This window comes from Geotrypetes seraphini, chromosome 3 (assembly GCF_902459505.1).
Source record: "Geotrypetes seraphini chromosome 3, aGeoSer1.1, whole genome shotgun sequence".
Taxonomy (NCBI): domain Eukaryota; kingdom Metazoa; phylum Chordata; class Amphibia; order Gymnophiona; family Dermophiidae; genus Geotrypetes; species Geotrypetes seraphini.
The window spans coordinates 375,033,888-375,058,020 of record NC_047086.1 but is presented as its reverse complement, the minus strand read 5'-3'; the positions used below and the strand labels follow the sequence as shown (position 1 = coordinate 375,058,020).

Sequence of the window (24,133 nt, the reverse complement as noted above, 5' to 3'; positions counted from 1 at the left end):
ATAATACCTGATGGTGAAAGGGTTGTAGAGACTGGTTTGGATGGGCAGATTGGAAAAGCTATATGCTTCTTAATTTATAACATTTTATTGAAGGAAATAAGTAAATATGCTTCTTATAGAAATACAGAAAGTGATGGTAGATGGGGCACCTTTTAAAAAAGATGTATTTTCCTTTGGTAGGTTAAATTAAGGAACAAAAATAGATTTGAAGAAAAAGAAGCAGCTTTTGTTTTTTTGAAAGCAGGTTAGAGAGAAAAACTGCAACCAAAAACATTAAAAAAAAAAAAAAACAACTTCAGGATTTTTACAGACCTACAAACAAGTTTGTTTGGGCATGCAGAATTTAAAAAAAAAACAAAAAACAAAAACCAACAACAAACCCCACACTAGATCAGGGATTCTCGAGAACTATTAGCATACAATAAAAGCAGTGCATGCAAATAGATCTCATGCACATTCATTGGGAAAATCCTGAAAACCCAACTGGATTGCAGCCCTCGAGGACTGACATTTGACACCCCTGCGCTAGAGGTTCCACACTTGCTCAAAAGCTCTTCCAGTCCATCTCAAATCCAGTCCATCCTGGCATTGACACCCATGTGTTTTTTTCATCCGCCTTGTCAATGGAGAAACTGAATTCTATATGAAAATTAGGTCGGACATGCTGTACATGAACTTTCAAAAACACAACAGGCCCTTCATCAGATGTCTTACAGAACATTTAAATCACTTTAGCAAACATAAAGATGTCACAGAAAGGTAAATACACCAAAGCATACAAAGAAAAGGCAGTCATAAAAATAAACTAAAGAAAGTAGATGATTGTTGACTTCTTTGCTATTCAGAAAACGATGTGAGGGGGAAACCAGAGGCTATCAGTCAAGCACCTGTCAACGAGGCTTTACTTGCTTGAATGAGCAGTCTTAGACATTTACTCGAGTCATGAAATGCCGCTTCATGAATGGGCATCCAGCCTCTGTTATCACGGACATCAATGCTCCTTCCCTGTTTGATCAACTTCTGTAAATGCTTTGCATCTCCCTTTCTTGCTGCAAGGCCTACAGCAGAGCAGGTGTCCAAGAAATCTTCTGTAAAGTCCATTTTGGGAGTTTCTGTAGAATAAAGCAAAGATATAGGATATTAAAACATTCTTTAAAACTTATCAGGGAGCGGATTATATGAACAGGGACATTCCAGAACATTACTAACTATACCCTCACCAAAGGAAATCACACCACGTGATACCCACCCGCGAGCCTTCTCGGAAATAGCCCCCACGTACTGAACTCAATCGCAGAGAAGCTATGCCAATCTCAAAATGACCTGTTCCAACTGACTTATGTAAGAGATTTACCTAGCACCTTATATACCTAATACAACTGAAGAAATAAAGAATGATAATGTAGATTATTTACAACTCCAAAAAGGGAGCCCAAGGGGGCTTCAACGACGAGACAATCAAGGCACAACAAAGGAGTTGTGAGGATGAGATGTCAATAATTCAACCACGGGTGTAAAGTTCAGTTTACTTTATTGATACAATGTCTTTATTAATTTTGGGTCCAAAAAAAGCACTAGGGCTTACTTTTTTCATGTACAACAATTATCAATCCCTTCCTCTCTTCCATCCCAATTCTTCCTCTTTCCTTTCTCCCCCCCACCATTTGCGGCATCATTCCTTCCCTCTCACCCATCCCCCTGTGCAGCAGAACCTCACCGACCCTCCCACCATGAGACTGACATACCTTCGCTCTGAGGCCTCCTAAAGCAGCAAGGGTGGGGGTTGCTAAATCGATGAGTCCAATTTTTTCAGCAAATCAGACAGCACTAGTGTCAGGGAAGGAGTCAGGGAGTGTCGGGTACATTCGGGGGGGGGGGCTTCGATCTTAACTAGGGCTTATTTTTGGGGTAGTACTTATATTAGGAGCATCTTTAAAAATCATGCTAGGGCTTATTTTCGGGATAGGTCCTATTTTCGGGGAAACAGGGTAGTAGCACTGCAAGGACTTGACTCAACACTGACAGTGTTTTGGCATCTATGCCTTTGTCAAGAGTCTACTGAGAAACATATACATGGCTGCCCACATATAGAACATGCAAAATACATCACAAATTATCAGAAAACAGACACAGAAATTAAACTAAGACTAGAGAAAAAAATAGGCTGATACTGCCGATTGGCAGATGACACACAATTTAAACAGGGACTAAGCCAATATGCCACCATCCTAGTCAAGAAGGCTGACAAGAGAGAAAAAGACAGGTCCTAGAAAGAAGTCAATGCATTCAGTACCAAGAAAACACACCAGCCAATCACTTGCCTGACCATTTATACACACCTTAATCAACTATCTGAACAACTTTTTATTTATCCCATTTCCTTTGTTGTACCCTTCTCGTCTTTGTCACCACTTTAATGCATATTTCTGTTATTTGAATAATCTACTCTGCTGAACCATTGTTACTTTAATTTGCCTGATTTACAAGTTTACTTCACGGTTCTAAATGTGTACTATGATAACATTTAGATACCCATCTAGGGTGAATTTCTTCTTAAAATGTGATTAATAAAGGGGCTCTCTCTGGGGCAGATACCTAGCAGAGGAGGGTTTGGATATGGGTAGGACTGATCAGGGCTGATTGGCTGGTTTTTGGGTACATTTGAGAATCATAACTGTTTCTACTGGGGTTCTTCTTCTTCTTTTCATGTTTATACCCGTTTGTTTAGTTAGTTGCACTAAGGATTGTGAAATAGCTGGGGGACTTGGGATCTGTAGCTCATAGCCTGCTGTTAGGGGGGGGATTATGTAGTGGTGTCATGACGATTGATTGTATAGGGGGGGTTATTCTGTATTAACTTTTTGGTTTATTGTATTGATGTTTGATGCAGTGTTTCTTTTTCTACATAAAGAATTTCAAAAATAAATAAATGAATAAAGGGGCGCATTTTCAAAGCACAGAGGCTTTAAAAGTTCCACAGGTTACTATGGGCTAGATTCACTAAGGACACCGATCATGTCCCGACCACTTCAGGACCTAATTGTTCCCCGACCCGATTTACTATCCTTCCTCCCAATCCGATCTGTGCATGCAAATGAGGGAAATGGCATGCAAATTTTATAAGGCGATTCACTAAACAATTTCTGGAACACCGATTGGGGTTGCCGATCAGAAAAGAAGCGACTGCTGAAGACCAGTCACTTCTATCCTTGCCGACTCTCCTGCCCTTTAAAACCACGGGCTCGCAATGCTTTTAGCAGGATATATAAAAAAGGAATTTTTCTTTTATTTATATTCTTCAAAATGCATGGCAAGGCCATGGTTTTAACTCGACAGTGCCCTCCCTCTCCGAACCCCAAAAATGCCCCATGCACTGATGCCTGCTGCTATAGGGCCCGACGCTGCCCACCTACCTCCTCCCTGCGCATGAATGAATATAGCAGGAGGGATGCCAACTCCCTCCTGCCATCGCAAACCCAGCCTGGCACGGCCCACTTCCTTCCCCGTACCTTTAGCTAGCCCAGCCGGGCCGAGCTGACCCTCCCCTACCCATACCTTTAAAAAGTTGGGAGTAGGAGGGGTGCTCTGTCCCTCCTGTTCCAGGCCTCCGACGACAACGAATGTATGGGGAAGGGCCCAAGGCCCTGATTGGCTGAGGCACCTCGGGCTCCTCCCTTGGAAGTGGCCTGGGGCACCTCAGCCAATCAGGGGCTTCCTTAGGGAGGAGTCTAAGGAAGTCCCTGATTAGCCATTTGGCCTTTATATGCCATTATGTTTCTATTTTTATAATAAGTGGTGTTCATTGTTTGATGGTGTTGGACTGTGCAGTTAGAACTTAGTACATGGGGAACAAAATATGAGTAATAGCATTATATATAGCACTTTGAACTTTCTTCATTCCCCAAAGATCCGAGTCCCTTAGGGACCAGGAGCCCTGTGAGCGTTCCCTGCACAAGTGGCCACTTATCAATACACTGAGTATTAGTCAGTTAATTTTTGTTCATTCTGTTCTACTACTACTACTACTTATTTCTAAGCACTGCCAAACATATGCTGCTCCCACCATCACTCACCCACCCTCCCCATAACTTCTCCTGTGCCCCCAACAACTCCACCCCTCCCCTCCCTACCTTAATCAGGAAGTCCAGCCGGAGAGACACCTACCCTCCGACTGGCAAGCCCACTTCTTACAAATTGGCGGGCCTTTCCCTTCACAGTGCATCCTAAGGCCCCTCCTTAGACATCTAGGCTAATCAGAGCCCTAGGCCCCTTCCCAGTACATTCCAGAATGCACCGGGAAAGGGAAGGCCCACCAATTTGGAAGAGGTGGGCCTGCCAGCCGGAGGTTAGGCATCCCTCCAGCAACGGTGGGATAGAGTGGGCATCTCTTCCGCTGCAGAGGGAGGATGTGTGTAGTTAGCGGAATGGGGGGGGGGGGGGGAGCTGGTCAGGAACCGGTTTAGCGACCGCATTAAAGGCAACCTTAAATTTTGAGAATCTGGCTCCCCAGTCTTTGATTCAGCCAGTAAGTCAGTTTTTCAGGCTATTCTTAATGAATATACATGAGAAAGATTTGCATGCTCACTACCTCCTCCAGGAACTACAAATCCCGTACTGTTTGTTGTTTTGTGTGTTTTTTTAAGTAAACTTAAAACCCTATATAACTCACCATATTACCAATGCACAAGCACCTCAGAACACACCAAAAATTTGCCTGAAAACGTTTCAGCCAATGCTAGCACATACAAGAACAAAATACAAACCCAAGAAATCCAACTCTGAACAATCAGGTGTACAGAACAATGAGCTCATCCACCTCTGTCCCGGATGTCGCCGCCTCCACCAAACCAGGCGCCTTCTCGCTCTTCCTACCCCAGGCAAATACTTTGCAGCAACCTGAATTCCACACTGCCCCAAAACCCAAGACTCGAAATTAAAATTCGCTTCCTCTTCTTTTGCCATTGGCTGCACGTCCTGACGTCACGTTACGCGCAAAGCGACGAAAAGTGCATTGGGAGTTGGAGTTGTTTTTTTCCCTCTGATTCCCCCCTCCTAGTTTCCACATTCCACTCTTGTATCTTCTTCCGATTTAAACGAGGGGATTTAGTGGAACGCAGGTAATAAGAAACCGAGGCGACGTGTTTTTCTTTGACGACAGCGACATACATATAGCCCCAATTCCCCAACCGAAGCTATTTGGGGAGCGCGCCGAAGTGCCGTCGAGACTACATTTCCCACGAGGCCCTGGGCCTAGGCCGGTGGTTAGGGGACGTCACTGCGCTACCGGCTGTATGGATACCGGCATTTGCCTCCGAGCAATGGCGAGTCAAACCATGTGGGTGTTCGGTTACGGGTCCTTGATCTGGAAGGTGGATTTTCCTTACGAGGAGAAATTGGTCGGCCACATCACGTGCTACAGCCGGAGGTTTTGGCAGGGCAGCACCGACCACCGCGGAGTGCCGGGAAAGGTGAGAGATCCCAGCGGAACAGCAACGGGAGGATGATCGCAGCCGGGGGGGGTCAGCCTCACGAGGGGGCCAGGACAGGGACCGAAACTTCTTCTTTTTTTTTTTTTTTTTTTTTTTAATCTTTATTGATTTTCAAACTTTGACAGTGCAATACCATTAATTGAACATAAAATACTGCCTAAAACGCACTATTAATTACACAAGTAATACATAAAACAATCATTTTCTCCCACCCTCCTCCCAATTATTAATACAATAGAACATATTATGTGACTACAATATTATAATTAAACTTATTATGAGAGGGAATTATAATCACAAAAAGGGTGATAATAATAACACTGCTTTAATTAGTCACCCATACCAAATCTGTAAATCTCTTTATATATAGAATGACCACACGTGCTTAATAGTGAACGCTCAGACCCACAACTATATCCCAGTGAAATATCACAGAGAAGCTGTGTAAAGAGACCATCATTGCTTGTTCACAGTCTCTCCCACCATTACATATAACATTAGATCTTAACTGCATCCACAGCTCCTGAACTAGGAACAAAAACTACTTATCTTAGTAAGGTGGTACTGTGGTCTTTACAGCTACTCCGGGTACATCCTTAATCACCACAACTGCACAAAATGCATGTTCACCGACCCCCCAATATTATAATGAAATAATTTTAATCCTCGAAATACACTTCCCTTCCTCCCCCCACCCACCCACCCTGGATCCTCACGTGGAGGATGTTTAAGCAAATATTTATTTTCTTTTAGGTCTGGGTATTTTATCTTCTGCTACCTGTCAAGGGGATCGCCCGGGCCCGCTGACAAGGCTTGAGACCGTTTGACAAACTTTAGCAGTTTTACTTCAAGAAAAATGTAAATTTGCCTAAACTTTAATCATTTGCTTTGGTCGTGTCAGCACGAGAGGGAGATTGGGTGGGTCGGGCTTTGACTTCCTTATGGCCTCCCTTTCAAATGTCAGTTTCTTCCTGGTGTCCGTATACAGTGCCTCACAAATCTCATTGAATCAGCAGGTGGGATGAGGGGGGGGGGGAATCTGTGTTACTAACGATAACATTAGCTGCAGCTTTGCTTATATAAAACCAAATTGGGAGGGGTGAAATTTCTCTAAGTGAGCAACATGGAAGATGTTCTCTGTGATTTTTGCATTCTGTATTGGTTTATTGCTCAATAAAAACCAAACTACTAAGACCGAAATAAAAAAACACATTTCCGCCCCGTCTTCACAAGCTCGGTCCCCACAAACCATCTGATCCCATCTGCACAAGCCTCAGTTATGATTTTATATTGAACGTATTTTATTAAAGTATAAAAAGAAACAATATTCTGTACAATTGTCATTTTATAAATATAAATATTCAGAGCAAGGACCAACAAAACCCCTGTCTCCCCTCCCCTTCACATATATCCCCTGTACTATCAAGAAAACTGAACAAGCCAAATTATTACAGAATGCTACACAGAAATATCATGCTAGCAGAATACTGCAGTCAACACATGACAGGAATAGTGTTAGGCTTTGCAGTCCCCAGTTATATCTCTAACAAGATATATATTTCAAATCTGATATATTGTAATGACAAAATAGAAATAAAATGATTTTTTCTACCTTTTGTGGTCTCTGCTTTCATCTTCTTTTCACTCTTTTCCTTCCAGCGTCTGCCCGTTCCATCTACTGTCTGCCCTCTCTCCCTTCCATATGTATCTGACTTCTTTCTATGCCCCTCTCCCCTTTCCATCCAGCCTGTGCCTCCTCTCTCCATTTTACATCATTCATTCCAGCTTCACTGTTTTCTTCATTTTTATCTCTCCTACACCAGATCTAGCATCTTTATCCCTCTCTCATTTCTCTGCTGACCCCCTTTCCAGCATCAATCTCTCTCTACTTTCTCATTCCTCTCTCTCCCCTTTCTCTCATCTGATCTCTCCATTCCACCCTGACCCCCTTTACCCTCCTGTAATCTCCCTGCCAGCTGTTTCCTTACTTTTTTCTTTCTCCCCCTATCCAACAGTAGCTCTCTTCCCATCCCTTTCCCTCTTCCCCTCCCAGCAGCATCTCTCCTTCTACCTCCCTCCAGGTGCAGTAGCATCTCTCCATTTATCCAGCAGCTTCCCAGCCTCCAACAGTGGCTTCCTCTCCTTCCAGCAGCTGTCAGTACTTGCCTGCAGCAGTGATTTCCTTAGGCAGCCTTGGGTCCGTTGCCACCTCTGAGGAAAGGGGAAGTTGCCGAAGTGAATCACTGCCCTGGTAAGTACAGAGCTGCTAGGAGAGGAGACAGACAGCCACTGTTGAAGGCTCCCTGCACATTCGCGACCCCCCAAGCCGGCAAAAACAGCTTTGCACCGCAGGCCCTGCCGCCCAAGACGAGCCGGAGGCCCCTACCCACTGCATCCTGCGCATGGGCAAACGCTGCTGATGGCCCAAATCCACACGCTGACACCCCTCCCCCCCCCCCGCGCACGCTGACCATCTCCTTTCTACTTACACTTTCCCCGCAGCCCTCTTCGGTGACTCCATAGGGGCAGCGATCAAGACAGGCTGCCGATGTCGGGATATTTCCTCTCTGAGTCCCGCCTATTTTGTTTCAACTTCCTGTTTCCGCATAGGCGAGATTCACAGAGGGAATGCCCGTTGGCAGCCTGTCTTGATCGCCTGAGGCTGGGAGGAACAGAAGATTTTCGCGAATACTACCAGGGCAGGAAATGTAACGCCGTCGATCTCGCTGGCCCTGCGCGGACCGGCAGGAATTTTCTGCAGACCGGCACTGGTCCGCAGACTGGCGGTTGAAGAACTGTGCCCTAGACCCTTGCAAGGAAAAAAAGGTCTGGTCTGCAGTGGTGCTCATGGGTTTTGATATCAGCTAAGGATCATTGCCAGGTGTGATGGTTCCATTTCACAGGAAGTTATTTGGGGCCTTGCTGTCATGATAGGAGGCTGCTTTGCACTCATTCTATTCGTGGAGAGGCAATGTAGCTGTGGTTTTCACAGCATGGTGCTCTCAGGCAAGGATGGCTCCTGCTCACATGTGCTAGAGAGGTTATGATTGTGGATGCGTGCTGCAGGGCAGGATTTGGGGGACGAGGGATTTCCCGTTCGCTTGTTTATTTCCCTTCCTACGTTTGGACTGCTTTGGTACATCCCACTAGTCTCTGGATTCATCTGCTATTGATGACAAGGAAGGGAAAATTATGTCCTTACCTGATCATTTTCTTTCCATTTAGGCACAGCAGATGAATCCAGAGCCCTACCCTGTTGCAGGGGTTTGTCACTCTCAGGCGCAGTTTCAGAATGCTTTCGGCTGAAATTGCATTCTTGATTTTGTAGCATCAATGGTGCGGGTAGCACATGTGAGGGAATGAAGTTGCATATGTATCTTATGTTTCATATGTCTCATGTCTTTTATGTGCTTTACTTTGTGTTTTAATTCAACTGCTTTGAGAAGACCTAGACCTGTACTAGTTGGCCAGGAGGCTGTGCATCCAAGATATACCTTGAGGATAAATCAAGTGCTCTCTATCTCCACCTGCTGGTTGATGGATGTAATCCCACTAGTCTCTGAATTCCTCTGCTGTGACTAAAGGAAAGAAAATTATCAGGTAAGGACATAATTTTCCCTTCTGTGCATAAAATGTTTGTGATGCCAGTATTTATGTACAAAATAGCAATTCAGCACAGGCACATAAATCTGGCATATTTATACATCTGTGCAACTATAGCTGCCTTTAGCACAGAACTGTTATCTCCCCCACCAGTCTTATACACAGGTCTTGTATAATTTGCACTGGTTGCCTGTGACATAGTGTATGTAGTTTAAATTGTTGTGTCTGGTCTTTAAAGCCTGCACTTGAAATCACCTAAGTATCCATCCAAGAATCTGGTTAAATATTCTCCAGGGAGGTCTTCACAATCATCACAAAAGGATCTTTTTAGGTTACCTGGTCATAGAGAAATCAGCCTGGAAGGTCCCAGAAGTAGAGCTTTTTCATATGTTGGTCTAGCCTTGTGGAATTCTTTGCTAAATAGTTTTCATGGGGATTTATCCTGTCTTGCATTTTGCAAGCTGACTAAGACCAATATTATGGTTCAGAAAAATTTTGATCAGCAGATTCTTGATTGAATTTTGTTTAGTTTTTGATTCAGTATTTAGAGGAACTGCTAATGATGTTGCTATCACTTTGTACTGTGGTTCTGAATAATGTGTAATTTATGTAGACCATTGAATTGTAGTATTATATAATCTTTGTAGACTATTGAATTATAGCATTGTAAAGCACTTAATACTAATGGCATAGTGGTATATCAAGAACAATAAATCAAATCATTCTTTTATTTTACTAAGCCAAAAAATTGGCAAAAAGTTAAATCCTCCCAGGTAGTACCGCAGCTAAACCATTCTATGCCTCCTTAGACATGGTGTTGAAGCCCAGGCCTTGTGCTCAGTGTTAAAGTCTGTGCACTTCTCCGCAAAAAGGCAGAATACCTAATGACCTCATTACCATTGACAATTAGATGCTTTGCAAGAGGTTAGCTTCTGTACAGAATCCTTTTCTGCATCGTGCACCCACAAAATTGTGCGCAAATGTTGCATCAGCCTCTAGATCAGGGAGTGGAATGACTGTTCTCTGTTCCCTCCTCCCTTCCCTATAGGTTGCCTAGAAGAGAGGGGGGACAGAGCAGAATACTGTCATATCCCAGAAATTAAGCCAGTGATTCCCAAACTTGTTCCTGGGGAACCCTAGCCAATAAAGTTTTACTACTACTGCTGCTCCATATGCTTGGAACAAGCTGCCCAAATCCCTGCGGCAGGCTCCGTCTCTGGATGTGTTCAAGGCTCAGTTAAAAGTCCACCTCTTTGAGAGTGCTTTTGACTCCTAACTCCTCTCACTTTGGGTTCTGCATCCCCAACCCTATATGTCATGTCTGTCCAAGTTTGATTGTAAGCTCTTCTGAGCAGAGATCATCTATAAATGTCAAAATGTACAGCACTGCATAAACCTTTCAGCGCTTTATAAATGATTAGTAATAGTAGTGCTACTAATTTCTATAGCGCTACCAGACGCATGCAGTGCTGTAGAGAGTCATGAAGGAGACAGTCCCTGCTTGAAGGAGCTTACAATCTAAACAGACAAGACAGACAGGATGCCATGGATACAGTAAAGGGGAATGGTTAATCTGCTGGCTAGGGTGGTGGGCATTGGGGAGTAGGGTTATGGATTGAAGGCTATATCAAAAAGGTGAGTTTTCAGTCTGCTTTCAAGGGAAGGGGTGTGGCGGACAAACTCAGGCAGTTTATTCCAGGCATAGGGAGCAGCTAGATGAAAGGTACAAAGTCTGGAATTGGCAGTGGAGGAGAACGGAGCAGCTAACAGCAGTTGATCTGAGGAATAGAGTTCTCTAGGAGGTGTATAAGGAGAGATATTTAGGGGCAGCAGAATTAACGTACTTGTAGGTTAGTGTTTCAGGATATTCACTATTTATTTATTTAGTTATTCACTTTTTTTTTTTTTTTTTGTAGCCCGTCCTCCCAAAAGAGCCCAGAACGGGTTACAGGAGTACATACACAATATTAGGTCAGAGACAAGACAGACAGCACATACAGTGGTACCTTGGTTTACGAGCATAATTCGTTCCAGAAGCATGCTCATAAACCAAAATACTCATAAATCAAAGCGAGTTTCCCCATAGGAAATAATGGAAACTCGCTTTGATACGTTCCAACCCTCCCCCCCCAAGGCCAGCGGCGCTGCTCCCCCCCAAGAACCGACATTGCTTCTCCCGCTCATGAAGGCCCCCGCGTGATCCGCCATCCACCCTGCTCGTTTCGCCCCTGCGATCCGGCGACCCCCCCACGCTCACGGCGCACCCACTCCCCGCCACGATCCGGCATCCCCCAGGCATTCACCCACCCACCCGATCACATTTCTTACCCCCGTTTGGCTCCGGCACCAATGCACAGGACATGCCGGTGCCCAAAGATCTGCCTCCTTTGTGCTGGGCCTTGAGCATCTGCGTATACTCAAGGCCTTCGGGTTCCCGTTCTCTCCGAGATTTTCAAGGCCCAGCGCGAAGGAGGCAGATCTTCGGGCACTGGCATGTTTTGTGTGTTGGTGCCGGTGCCAAACAGGGGTAAGAAATGTGATCGGGTGGGTGGGTGGATGGCTGGGGGATGCCGGATCGCAGCGGGGAGGGGGTGCGACGCAAGCAGAGGGTGCCGGATCACAGGGGAGAGGGTTTCCGAGGCGCTGATTTTGCAAATGTTTTGCTTGTCTTGGTAACAAATAATACAAGCACCTAGAGTTACAGTAGATGCATGGTATAGGTCAGGGAAGACAAATAAGTACATAACTAGCAGCAGTGAATTGCAGGCACAATTTATATGTTAGTTTAAATATGGATCTCGAACAATTTACATAATTGGGGAGTCCATGAGAGAAATGTGCATGCAATGGAGGCAGCATATACAAATCGATCTGATGAATGTTCATTGTGGATACCCTGAAAACCTGAGTGGTTGGAGCTCTCCAGGAAGAGGTTTGGGAATCACTGATTTAAGCCCTGATCAAATACAGTATACTATATACAGGCAGTCCCCGGTTTAAAAACACCAAACTTACGTCGAGCTCGTACTTACGAACCAGGATTCTGCCTCTCTTTTCCTGTGCCAACATGCCCCTTCTTCCTCCCTTCCGGGTTCAAATGTGACCTTCCTCCTCCCTTCTGTGTCCCCTCCCTTCTGTGTCATCTTTCCCTCCATTCGGCCCAAATTTGTGCCTCCCTCCCATGGGTATTTACCTCCTTTGGCCAGCTGAGGCTTCCTCCTCCCAGTTGCACTTCTCTTTGCAAAGCCACAAGCAGGGAGAGATGGTGCATGGGGAGAGAGAAAGAAATGTTGCACATGATAATGGAGGGGAGGAAGGGAGAGATGCTGCATGAAGGGGAATAGAGAGGTTTGACCTAGGGCACAAGGCAGGGGGGGTGGCCAGAGAGAGAGACGGTAAGACAGTGTGAAAGAAACAGAAATGTTGGTTATGGCAGTGGAAGGTAGAAAAAAATAAGGTTAATTTCTATTTTGTGATTACAATATGTCAGATTTGAAATGTGTATCCTGTCAGAGCTGGTGTTAGGCAGCAAGCATGAACTAGGACATAACGGAGAGAGAAAAAAGTCTTTTTTGTTTACACCACAGCGCCAGCATGGGGTTGGAGAGGGCAAAGGGGGGTGGGGTGGATGAAGAAGCTACAAAATAAACCCACTAGGATGTTTGGGGGGAAAAAAAAAAGCATGATTGGGTGGGAAAAGCAAATCGAATCAAAATTTTTGTCACTGAATCAGGCAGTACTCCTCCTCACTTTTGGTCAATCCCCTCCCAGCAACCACACCTAAAGCTACTCTTTATCACCTGCCCAACCACAATAGTAACAAATTTGGCATCACATCTTGCCCCCAGCAGTAGCCTCTCTCAATACTTCTCCCCCACAGTAGCTTCTTATTCCTCCTATCCCCTAAAAAGATTTTAAAATTTTAATTAGGCCTGCCAGTATGGCTGCTGGAGAATCGGACGTCAGTTAAAGTGCAGTTCTGTGGTTTCTTGCACGCCAGTCCTCCTGATTTAAGGTTGCTCCCGTGTGTACCAGTCAATAAGATAGCCTATAGGATTTTGGGATTTACATTTTATAACAGACTTTCCTTAGCTGCCAGTTTGGCATCTATGTCCCTTGGTTTGCTCAGTCCATAGTTTGGATGTTTCAGTTTGTAAAAACGAAGTTCATGCTGGACATGAATGTCCATGTGCTGGTTATTTCTCACATATTTTTCAACAAGCTATATACAAGGTCTGACAATTAAGTTCATGAACTTGTCACCGTGTGCTTATGTTGGCAGCACTGTACAAACAGCTCAGTAAGGTTTCATGACCTTGATATATCAGTATCTCACAGCTGTGTTTGTGTCAGCGTGTGGCGGTTTCTTGCTGAGTGGCGTTCATTATTGTTGTTTCATGTTTTTCTGTGCTATCGCGAGAATGTCAGAGCTTGAATTAGAGCAATGAACCAACATTACATTGGTCCACATTTATGGGGATAATGCCATGAAGAAAACAGCAGTGTATAAATAGATTAAACGTTTTTCTGAGGGGAGAGAAAGCGTCGCCAATTATGAGAGTAATGAGCAGAACTGAAAAAAACATTGCAAAAATTAATTAAATTGTGCATCAAAATTGTCAGCTGACTGTGAGAAGCATAGCAGACCAAGTAAACATTGATAGAGAAACAGGAAAATCGTAACTGAGAATCTTGGCATGAGAAGAGTCGAAGTTTGCCAGAGGCAAGACAGTATTTTGGGCCATGCTATCACTGGTGATGAAACATGGATGTACTGATATGACCCTGAAACAAAATGTCAAAGTGCATAATGTAAGTCAACCAATTCTCCACAACCAAAAAAGTTCTGTCAGCCCAAACTAAGAGTCAAAACGATGTTGCTAACCTTTTTTGATATCAAAGAGATTATTCATTATGAATTTGTACCAACCGGACAGTTAACCAAGTTTACTATTTGGAAGTGTTGAAAAGGCTGCAAGAAAAAGTTAGACGAAAATGACATGAACTTTTCGCCAACAACTCATGACTCTTGCAACACAATAATGCACCAGCTCACACGGCACTGTCTGTGAGGGAGTTTTTAGCCAGTAAGCAAATAACTATTGGGACACCCTCCCTACTCACATGATCTCACCCCCAATGACTTTATTCTTTACCCCAAAATAAAGGAAATATTGAAAGGAAGACATTTTTATGACATTCAGGACACCAAGGGTAATTCGATGACGGCTCTGATGGCCTTTCCAGAAAAAGAGTTCCAAAATTGCATTGAAGAGTGGATTAGGCGCTAGCGAGTACTTCAAAGGTGACAGTAGTGATATTCAGCAACGAGGTACGTAGTAGAGAATGACACGGTGGCCATGGGTAACCCGCCAAAACATTGGGGGGGGGGGAAGTGCTCACTGCGGGTACGGGAAAAGGCCATCCACCGCCCCGTGGAGCGGTGAATAGCCTTGTCCCCGCAGTTAAGGGAGGAAACGTGCGCAGTCACCTCCCTCCTTCCTACCTACTGGCCAAATCTATCTATCTGTCTATCTCTCTCCCTCCCCCTTACCTTCACGCCGCGTTTTAAGTTTACAGACCAACTTGCTCAAGCCGCCAGAGTCTGCCTGCAGTCGCGTGCATCTTTGAGCGGAAGCTTCTCCGACGCAACTTCCGCCCAGACGCACGCAACTGCAGACAGACTCCGGCGGCTTGAGCAAGTTGGTCTGTAAACATAAAACGCACCGCGAAGATAAGGGGGAGGGAGGGAGATGCTCAGACCGCGCGAGGGGTGCTGAAGGGCAATGAGGTGGTGAGAGGGAAGGGTGGTGGTGGAAAGGAACAGATGCCGAAGGCGGGTGGAGAGGAAAAGACGCTGAAAGGAAATGGGAAACATTGAGTGTGGAGAAGACGCTGAAGGGAAATAGGGAAAGACAGTGGGGAGAAGACGCTGAAGGGAAATGGGGAAAGACAGTGGGGAGAAGACGCTGAAGGGAAATGGGGAAAGACAGTGGGGAGAAGACGCTGAAGGGAAATGGGAAAAGACAGAGTGGAGAGAAGATGCTGGAAGGGAAGAAGACAGAGATGCCAGACTATGGGAGAAGCGGAGGGAAGAAGATGGGTACCAGACCAATTAGGCAGGGGTGAAGGGAGAGGCACAGTAACAGAGCAAATGGAAGACGCAGAGAGAAGACAGACAATGGATGGAAAGAATTCAAAGAAAAGATGAAGGAAGCAGAAACCTGAAACCAGATAACAGGTAGATAAAAAAGTATTTATTTTCTTTCTTTCTTTTCTTTAGAATAAAATAGTATATTAGTTGTGTTGATAAAAATTTATAAACAAAGCCCTGCCAGTTGAACATATCTTTCTCCAGTTCAGCAGCCAGAACTTTGATTTATAAGGAAGGAATAAGCTAAATATTGCAGTACTGAGGCTTGTATGGATTCTGCGGGGCAGTGATAGTAGGGATGGGCAGGGATAGTGATTACGGGGGCGGAGAGGTGACAGGGACAAATTTTTTCCCTGTGTCATTCTCTAATACGTAGCAGTTTTTCTAGGATGAGTTCATGAACTTAATTGTCAGATCTTGTATGTCGGCAGATCCTGCTCTAAATACTAGTACCACTAACAATGCACCAACCTGGATGTGCTTATTTTGAGTTGGACATCCTTTCTAAAATGCCTCTCTCTTACTTTTTCTGCAGTTTTATATTGTCTGAATAAAAGCCAAACTCTAACTGTCAACTTTTATTTTTTTTCTCTTTTAGCCTGGACGAGTTGTAACATTGATTGAAGATCCTAAGGTAAAGCCATATATGTTTTGCATGGATTCTTATTCATTCATACACACATAGCCACATATTGCAAACTAGTAATTATGTAACTGTAAGTTTTCTTTAGTTAGCTTTTACTAAGATTGCCAAACAAAACATTTTTAAACAGGTCTCAAAATCGGCATATTACATTTACTTTTATCTTATTATATAAAGAGAAAAATAATTGTATGTTTCTCTCAGAACTCTGAATTTGAAAATGACCCTAAGGATTTTGGTAAAATGGGGTTGAATGAATGGTTTTCAGTTGCAAGAAATTGATTTAGTTAGGTTTAGAGCAGTGGTCTCAAACTCGCAGCCCAGGAGCCACATGCAGCCCGCCAGGTATTATTTTGAGGCCCTCTGTATGTTTATCATAATCACAAAAGTAAAATAAAACAGTTTCTTGCTCATATGTCTCTTTCGCTATAAATGACAATATTATTATTAAGACTTAGCCAAAGATTTTTTACCTCATGCAAAATTGTCATTTCTTTAATAAGACATTAACTATTTTTTCTGAGGCCCTCCAAGAACCTACAAATCCAAAATGTGGCCCAGCAAAGGGTTTGAGTTGGAGACTACTGGTCTAGAGTATAGCGAAAATCATTTTGGGGATCATCCAGGGTTTGGAATGCACTGAGAAAGGCTATTAGATCCCCAGAATGACTGCAAGGTAGACGTAGTTCTCAAGAGACAATTTGAAGCCTTAGCCTTAGGAATCAGGCAGCAGCGGCGGCTTTCTTTGTAACACATGCTTGCCACATGTGTCTGACTCGGGTCCCAGCATCAGAGGAAGACAAGGACCCTCAACTGGGGTGAATTATAGAGCAAATGCTCTGTATGACATAAGTCATGAGCAAGGTTTCAGCCTATTTTATCTCCACCCAACAGATGCTGTGGATCAGACAGTGGGCAGGAGATTCAACTTCTAAGGCCACACTTAGCAGGCTTCCCTTCCAGGGACAAATGCTATTTGGAAAGGGTCTGGACAACCTGATAGCCAGTGTTACGGACTGTTGCCCTAAGGTCTTGCCAGACAGCAGACCCCGGGTGGCTCAAGGTTTAGGACATAGAAATTTTCAAAGCTCTTGAAAATTCCATTCTTACACAGGAGGTCAAGCAATGCAGAAGTCCTTTCAGGGGTCAAGACAAAGGTTCAGCGGGGGCAGAAAGCAGCAAGCCTCTGGATCTCGCCCCTCTCCATCCTCCAAGAAAATACAATGATGTCAGGTCAGTGGCCACACACCCCTAGATAGGGGGGTAGAGTGTCAGCTTATTGGTCGGTCTGGGCACAGATAGGCATAGATCATTGGGTCACAGGAGGTACTTATGGTTCTGTATGCTGGAGCAGCATTTCCAATTCTCCGCTCTGCCCTTCAGACTAGCACCAGCGCCTCACACCTTTACCAGGGTAATGGTGGAGGTAGCAGTGTACCTCCGCAAGACAGGGACCCAGGTGCATCCATATTTGGATGATTGGTTAATGAGGGACCCGTCTAAGGAGGAGGGTAAACTGGCAGTGTTGAGAGTGGTCCAACTTCTGCAGGTCTTGGGATGGATCGTCATCTTCAAGAAGAGTCACTTGGAACCAACCCAGTGCTTGGAGTACTTGGGAGTTCTGTTCGACCTGGCTGTAGGCCTGGTTTTTCTTCCACAACCACACAGACAGAAGCTCCAGAAGCAGATATCAGACCTGCTACTGAGGCCAGCTCCTACGGTGTTGCATTATCTGCAGGTCCTGGGGGGTCAATGTTGACAACCATAGAGGTGATCCCTTCAGTAAGAGCATATGAGACCTCTTCAAGATTTTCTTCTATCTCGCTGGTCTCCTCAGACAAGTTCGCTTCATCAGCCACTTCCATGGACCCCCAGAAGCGAGAAACAGCTTGCAATGGTGGCTGCATATAGCTCCCCTCTCAAACGACATACCACTTCGCATTTCCTCCTGGGAGATACTGTCAACTGATGCTAACCTTTATGGTTAGGGGGGATGGTCATTGCAATGGACACCCAGTTCAGGGTCGTTGATCCCTGGCTCAGCAAATGTGGTCCATAAATCGCTTGGAGCTCAGATCCATTTGGCTTACCCTACAGGCCCTGGAGGAGTTTTTGGAAGGCAAGGCAGTCATGATCTTCTCAGACAGTGTGACAGCAGGGGCCTGTCAGTCGACAAGGAGGCACCAGAAGTGCTCCGTTACACCTAGAAGCCCAGCTCCTACAAGTTCTCTCAGCCACACACGCAGGAATGGAGAATGTTCGGGCCAACTATCTCAGTTAGCAGTCTTGACCTGGGGACGTGGTTGCTGTCCCCACGTGTCCAACGCCATTGTTCGGCAGTAGGGACAGCCACTGATGGATCTGATGGCCTCAGAAGTAAACACAAAGGTGGATCATTTTTACAACTGAAGATATGAGCCCAGAAGCATAGGGTTAGATGTATTACTCCAGACGTGGCGGAGTAATATGTTTCCCCCCATGCCCCATGCTAGGTCGAGTCACTCATAGGCTTGTGAGTCATCCGGGGTTGGTAGTCCTAGTGGCTCCAGATTGACCCCACAGACCATGGTATGTAGACCTAATTCATCTACAGAGAGACAAAAGCCCCAGATTAACAGTTCATATGGATCTCCTGACGCAGGGTCTGGTTCTCATCAACATGCTTACGGCATGGCTCATGATTGGGCTGCCCTAGTAAGGAAGGTGGTCGTTTCTACTCAGAGCCAAAAAGCCCTCAACAGTGACAGCCTATGCTAAGGCCTGGAAGACTTTCTGGCACTGGTGTGCTAAGGTCAATGCAAAGCCCTTAAAAGCCTTGATTTCTGTAGTCCTGGAATCTTTACAAGAGGGACTTGAAAAGGTTCTGTCAGTCAGATCACTGAGCATGCAGATAGCGGGCCTTTTCTTTTTCCGAGCTCATTAGGGGGGGAAAGAGTTCCTGGCCTCTCATCCAGATGTCACCAGATACCTTAAAGGATTTCTCAGGTGGCGCCCTTCAGTGCGTCTACTATTCCCATCCATCTTTAGGGCTCTCTATGATCTTACAGTTAAAATGGTGTTTCTGATACCTGGTACATTGGCAAAACAGGTCTCAGTTTTAAGCACACTCTTGCAGGGAGCCATTTCTAAAGATTACAGAGGCAGGGCTTTCCTTGCACACAGTTCCATCTTTCTTACCTAAAGTAGTCTTTACCTTCAATCAGGAAGTCCATTTGCCCACCTTTCAGCCTACAGGGTTGAAGAAAAAGACAAATATTGCATTTGCTAGATATCAAGAGTGCTTCTTCATTATCTCAAAGTTACCAATGAGTTTCGGGTCTTTGATCACCTTTTTGTTCTGACCTGTCAGGCTAAGAAAGAGAGGTCTGCTTCTAAGGCTTTGATCTCCAGATGGATTAAAAAGGCAACTTCCTCCGTGTATGTGGGCTGTGGTAAGCAGCCACTGATCGCGTTGAAATCACGCTCTACCAGCACGGTGGCTACCTCAAGGGCGGAGATTCAGGCAGTTTCTCCCTAGGAGATTTGTAGAGCAGCTACATGGTCTACTCTTCATACCTTTTCCAGGTTCTATAGAGTGGACATGGCAGCCAGGATGGACGCCGCCTTTGAGTCCTTCATGTTAAAGGCAGGCTCAGTAGTCCCACCCTAGCCTCAGAGGACTGCTTTGGTACATCCCTAGAATTCAGGACTACTATACACATTACACTAGAAAGAAAGATTAGGTTCTTACCTTGATAATCTTCTTTCTTGTAGATGTGTCAGGTAGTCCTGAAGCCCTGCCCCATAAGTGGGCTTTGCCCGCCTTCTGTCTTAATCAGTCTGTTTCTGAATTTGGAGAACTCTCTGTCTCTCAACTAAGCTGAGTTGCAAAAAAACCCAGAAATCAGGTCTGAGTTTCTGCCTGTTAGAAGGACATGCAAAAAGCTGCGAGCTCCATAAATGTTAGTGCTGGTTGCACACAGATTTGTACTGTTAATTGTTATATTTGTTACAGAACAGAAGTTTAGTGTTGGGGAGTTCCCCGTTTCCCTCCTTTCTGCTTTTCTACAAACTTGAGGGGGCAGGAGCAGCTGGCTGGGGAAGAGGTAGAGTTGAAAAGATGACTGACAGCATTCTACAAGTAACTTGCAGGTTCAGATAGATAACCCTAGCGTTCAGGACTACTAGATGCATCTACAAGAAAGAAGATCATCGAGGTAAGTGCCTAATCTTTCTTTAGTAAGCTTAATATCAAAAACAGTATCTCCCACCTTACAAAATACTTATTGTAATGCTGTTGTATCTGAAGAGATGAAAAGGCTCAGCACATATCCGTACCAAGAAATGCCATATATATCATTCCAAATGTCCATCACACCCAGTATCTGGTTTCCAACAGTGGCCAATTCAGGTCATAAGTACCCAGTAGGATCCTGACAGTAGATCCTTTCCTTGGAACATACATCTGGGAATAGGCAATTACTTTTTTCCAAATCTACATGGAAAATGGTTTATGGACATCTCTAGAAACTTGTCTAAACCCTTTTTAAACCCAGCTATGATAATTTAAGAATACGAATAGCCTTACTGGGTCAGACCAATGATCCAGCAGGCCCAGTAGCCCGTTCTCACGGTGGCCAATCCAGGTCACTAGTACCTGGCCAAAACCCAAAGAGTAGCAATATACCATACTACTGATCCAGGGCAAGCATAGGCTTTCCCCTTGTCTAAATAACAGACTATGGATTTTTCCTCCAGGAATTTGTCCAAATCTTTCTTAAAACCAGCTACGCTATCTGCTTTTACCACAACCTCTGGCAACGCATTCCAGAGCTTAACTATTCTCTGAGTGAAAAAATATTTCCTCTTAATGGTTTTAAAAGTATTTCCCTGAAATTTCATCCAGTGTCCCCTAGCCTTTGTAATTTCTGACAGAGTAAAAAATTGATCCACTTGTACCCGTTCTACTCGACTCAGGATTTTGTAGACTTCAATCATATCTCCCCTCAGCCGTCTCTTTTCCAAGCTGAAGAGCCTTAATCGTTTTAGTCTTTCCTCATACGAGAGGATTTCCAGCTATCTTGGTCACTCTTTTTGAACCTTTTTTAATGCTGCTATATCTTTCTTGAGATAAGAAGACCAGAATTGAATGCAATATTCCAGGTGAGGTCGCACCATGGAGTGATACAGAGGCATTATAACATTCTTAGTCTTGTTAACCATCCCTTTTTTAATAATTCCTAGCATCTTGTTTGCTTTTTTGGCCTCCACCTCACATTAGGCAGAAGGTTTCATCGTATTGTCTACAATGGCACCCAGATCCTTTTCTTAGGCGCTAACCCCCCAAGGTGGACCTTAGCATCCGGTAACTCTGATTCGGGTTATTCTTCCCAATGTGCATCACTTTGCATTTTTCCACGTTAAATTTCATCTGCCACCTTCCAATTTCCTAAGGTCTGCCTGCAATTTTTCACAGTCCGCATGCATTTTAACAACTTTGAACAGTTTAGTGTCGTCTGCAAATTTAATCATCTGACTCGTTCCAATTTCCAGTTCATTTATAAATCAGTTAAATAGCACCAGTCCTAGTACAAATCCTTGCAGCACTCCACTGTTTACTCTCCTCTGTTGAGAAAAATGACCATTTAACCCTACCCTTTGTTTTCTATCTGTTAACCAATTCTTAATTCACAACTGAACTTTGCCACCTATCCCATGACTCTAATTTTCTCAGGAACCTCTCATGAGGAACTTTGTCAAAGGCTTTCTGAAAATCTAGATAATAATAATAATTTATTTTTGTATACCGCCATACCCAGGGAGTTCTAGGCGGTTCACAACAAATAGATGAATTACATACAGTGCGATTGGGAAAAGAAGAACATAAGTCAACCGGCTCACCTTTAGCCACATGTTTATTCACACCTTCAAAGAAGTCAAGCAAATTGGTGAGACAAGATTTCCCTCGTCTGAACCCATACTGATTCTGTCTCATTAAATCATGTCTGTCTGTGTTTCACAATTTTATTTTTTATAATTGTTTTCCACCATTTTGCCTGGCACTGAAGTCAGGCTTACTGGTCTGTAATTTCCCCTGGAACCTTTTTTAAAAATACTACAAAACTTTCAGAAAAGAAATAAAAACCTTGCTATTCAAGAACTCCTTGAAGACTAACACACACCGAATTAAACATTTCAATCCTCTACTCTGTAACACCTCTGGACATGTCCAGAAATCCTCTTCTGTAATCTGTCTTGAACCGCAAAGTAATGGCGGAATAAAAATCACTAATGTAATGTAATGTAAAATAGGCACAACCTTGGCTACCCTCATCAAGGTAGTCTTTTTTTAGATAAGAAGAAAACCCTTTTATACCAAATGTCCAAAAACTACACCAGCTGCTTGTAAGACTACACACCTATTCCCTGTCCCCACAACATGCCTCCAGTGTTAAAAAATAAAAGTATCTTTTAGTGAATGGGAAGCACACACTGATCCCAAACTACTGTGGGATGCTCCAAGCGTGCCCCACATAATAATAGATTTTTAACCTACCGTACGCATGTGTTGGTGCTTGCCACAGTTTTCTAAAAGGTCACCTTTGTTAAAAACAAATCAACATGTTTAGAATATCTCCCCCTGTTATCAAGCTTTTTTTTTTATTGCTGGCCGCTGCGGTAAAAACTCCGACGCTCATAGGAATTGTATGAGTATCTGTGCTTTTACTGCATGGGCAAGTGATTTTAAAAAAAACCCTAACACAGCTTGATAAAGGGGAGGGGGGTATATTTGTTATCCTTGCCTTTGCCCAGCCTCCTGCTCCGGTCAAAATTTAAACTTTCAGGTAACATTTTATTATGACTAGAAAGTATTATTGCTATAATGGCCTATGTGAAAAAGATAGGTTACATCTTTAACTTATAAGGATGTGTGTTTTATTAAAAGATATACAGTACAGTGTTTAATACAAATGAATTTGTGTTCCCCAACAGGGTTGTGTATGGGGTATTGCTTACAGACTGCCAACAGGAAAAGAAGAAGAAGTAAAAGCATACCTTGACATTAGAGAGAAAGGGGGCTACAGGACTACAACTGTTGATTTTTACCCAAAAGATCCCTCCCTGAAATCTTTTAGTGTCTTACTATACATTGGAACCTGTGATAATCCCAACTACCTGGGTCCAGCACCTCTAGAAGATATTGCTATACAGATTTCTAATGCAGTTGGTCCTAGTGGAAGAAACACAGAGTACTTATTTGAACTTGCAAATTCCATGAGGAATATGATACCGGAAGATGCTGATGAGCATCTTTTCTCCTTAGAAAAACTAGTAAGGGCCCTTTTGGAAAAAGGTCAAAACTTGAATTGCAGATAAAAATCATATCGTAGCTTACAAATATTTTCCAGATAATTTCTTTCCTCCTCAAAGAAGTGGTCTTGCTGCATGACAGATTTTAACGTTAAAACGTATTTTGTCTCTGCCTTTTGTATTTATTTGAATAATTTTAGGACTCTGCTTTACATGGAGATAAATGCAAAGAGAATTTACCACAGAAAATCAAATAGAATGTTCTTCAAATTTAATGATTGTATATAGATAGCTATGACATTGGGTCAAAGTGTGTCCTTATTTTTTTTAAAGCATTGGCCTTTCCAGTGTCCAAAACGGATCCTGTGTTCTAAGCAGTTTCCTATAAGCATAGTGTAGGAAAAAAAAACCATTATTACATTGGTCTCATTACTAAAGTGTCATGTTTGTATTCTGCAAGCAATTTGTAGTTTAAATTTCTCTTTATATTTCTCTATACCACCTAACATTTAGTAGGGGAAGTTATCAAGCTGCATTCGGGCCTTAAGTCGCTTTATTTGTCCCTTAATATGACTTAAAGGGCTATAATGCAGCATGTCTTGCCTTACTGCAGTGATATTTAGGTCACTGAATGTTGCATAGTAATGAGATGCAAGCATGTGGAGCAGCTTATTACTATGTATAAACTATAAGATTTGTGGTGTACACTTCACAAGTTTCATTATGGGCACCTGGGAACATCTAGCCACAGCTTTGAGGCTCGCTGCTCCTAGACTCGAGATGGCTCATGAGCAGAATTATTCACTCACCACAGTAGTCAGCAAACTGCAGGACTGTTATACCAGAGGCGGTTAATTCCTGTGGTAAATCAAGGTGTGCACCTTGATAACTACTCCCCCTATTAACCAAATTTATAAAGCACTGACAATTTTGAGAATGGCCCTCTTGAAAATG

The 24,133-nt window shown here is 43.8% G+C and overlaps 2 protein-coding genes across 2 annotated transcripts in view; one reads left to right on the top strand and one right to left on the bottom strand.

Annotated features, from left to right (window-relative positions):
- The window catches only part of ASB3 (ankyrin repeat and SOCS box containing 3), a 109,820-nt gene extending 104,857 nt beyond the window's left edge, over positions 1-4,963 (bottom strand). Inside the window, exons 1-2 of the mRNA XM_033938548.1 lie at positions 4,764-4,963; positions 888-1,112 (exon numbers count right to left, since the gene is read on the bottom strand). Of these exons, the coding sequence (XP_033794439.1) occupies positions 888-1,112; positions 4,764-4,962 (424 nt within the window). The 5' untranslated portion in view covers position 4,963. The remainder of the gene's footprint in view (positions 1-887; positions 1,113-4,763) is intronic.
- An 84-nt stretch (positions 4,964-5,047) lies between these two features.
- On the top strand, positions 5,048-23,638 carry CHAC2 (ChaC glutathione specific gamma-glutamylcyclotransferase 2). The gene is made up of 3 exons (XM_033938549.1): positions 5,048-5,468; positions 15,845-15,880; positions 22,862-23,638. The coding sequence occupies exons 1-3, from the start codon at positions 5,292-5,294 to the stop codon at positions 23,243-23,245; spliced, it is 597 nt and encodes a 198-aa protein (XP_033794440.1). The 5' UTR covers positions 5,048-5,291; the 3' UTR covers positions 23,246-23,638.
- The last annotated feature ends 495 nt before the right edge of the window (positions 23,639-24,133 follow it).

Excerpts from the sequence above, each read along its gene's own strand:
- CHAC2 (XM_033938549.1), top strand. The coding sequence starts at position 5,292 with ATGGATACCGGCATTTGCCTCCGAGCAATGGCGAGTCAAACCATGTGG. Across the intron at positions 5,469-15,844 it reads ACCGCGGAGTGCCGGGAAAG|CCTGGACGAGTTGTAACATT; the intron begins GTGAGAGATCCC and ends TTTCTCTTTTAG. Across the intron at positions 15,881-22,861 it reads CATTGATTGAAGATCCTAAG|GGTTGTGTATGGGGTATTGC; the intron begins GTAAAGCCATAT and ends GTTCCCCAACAG.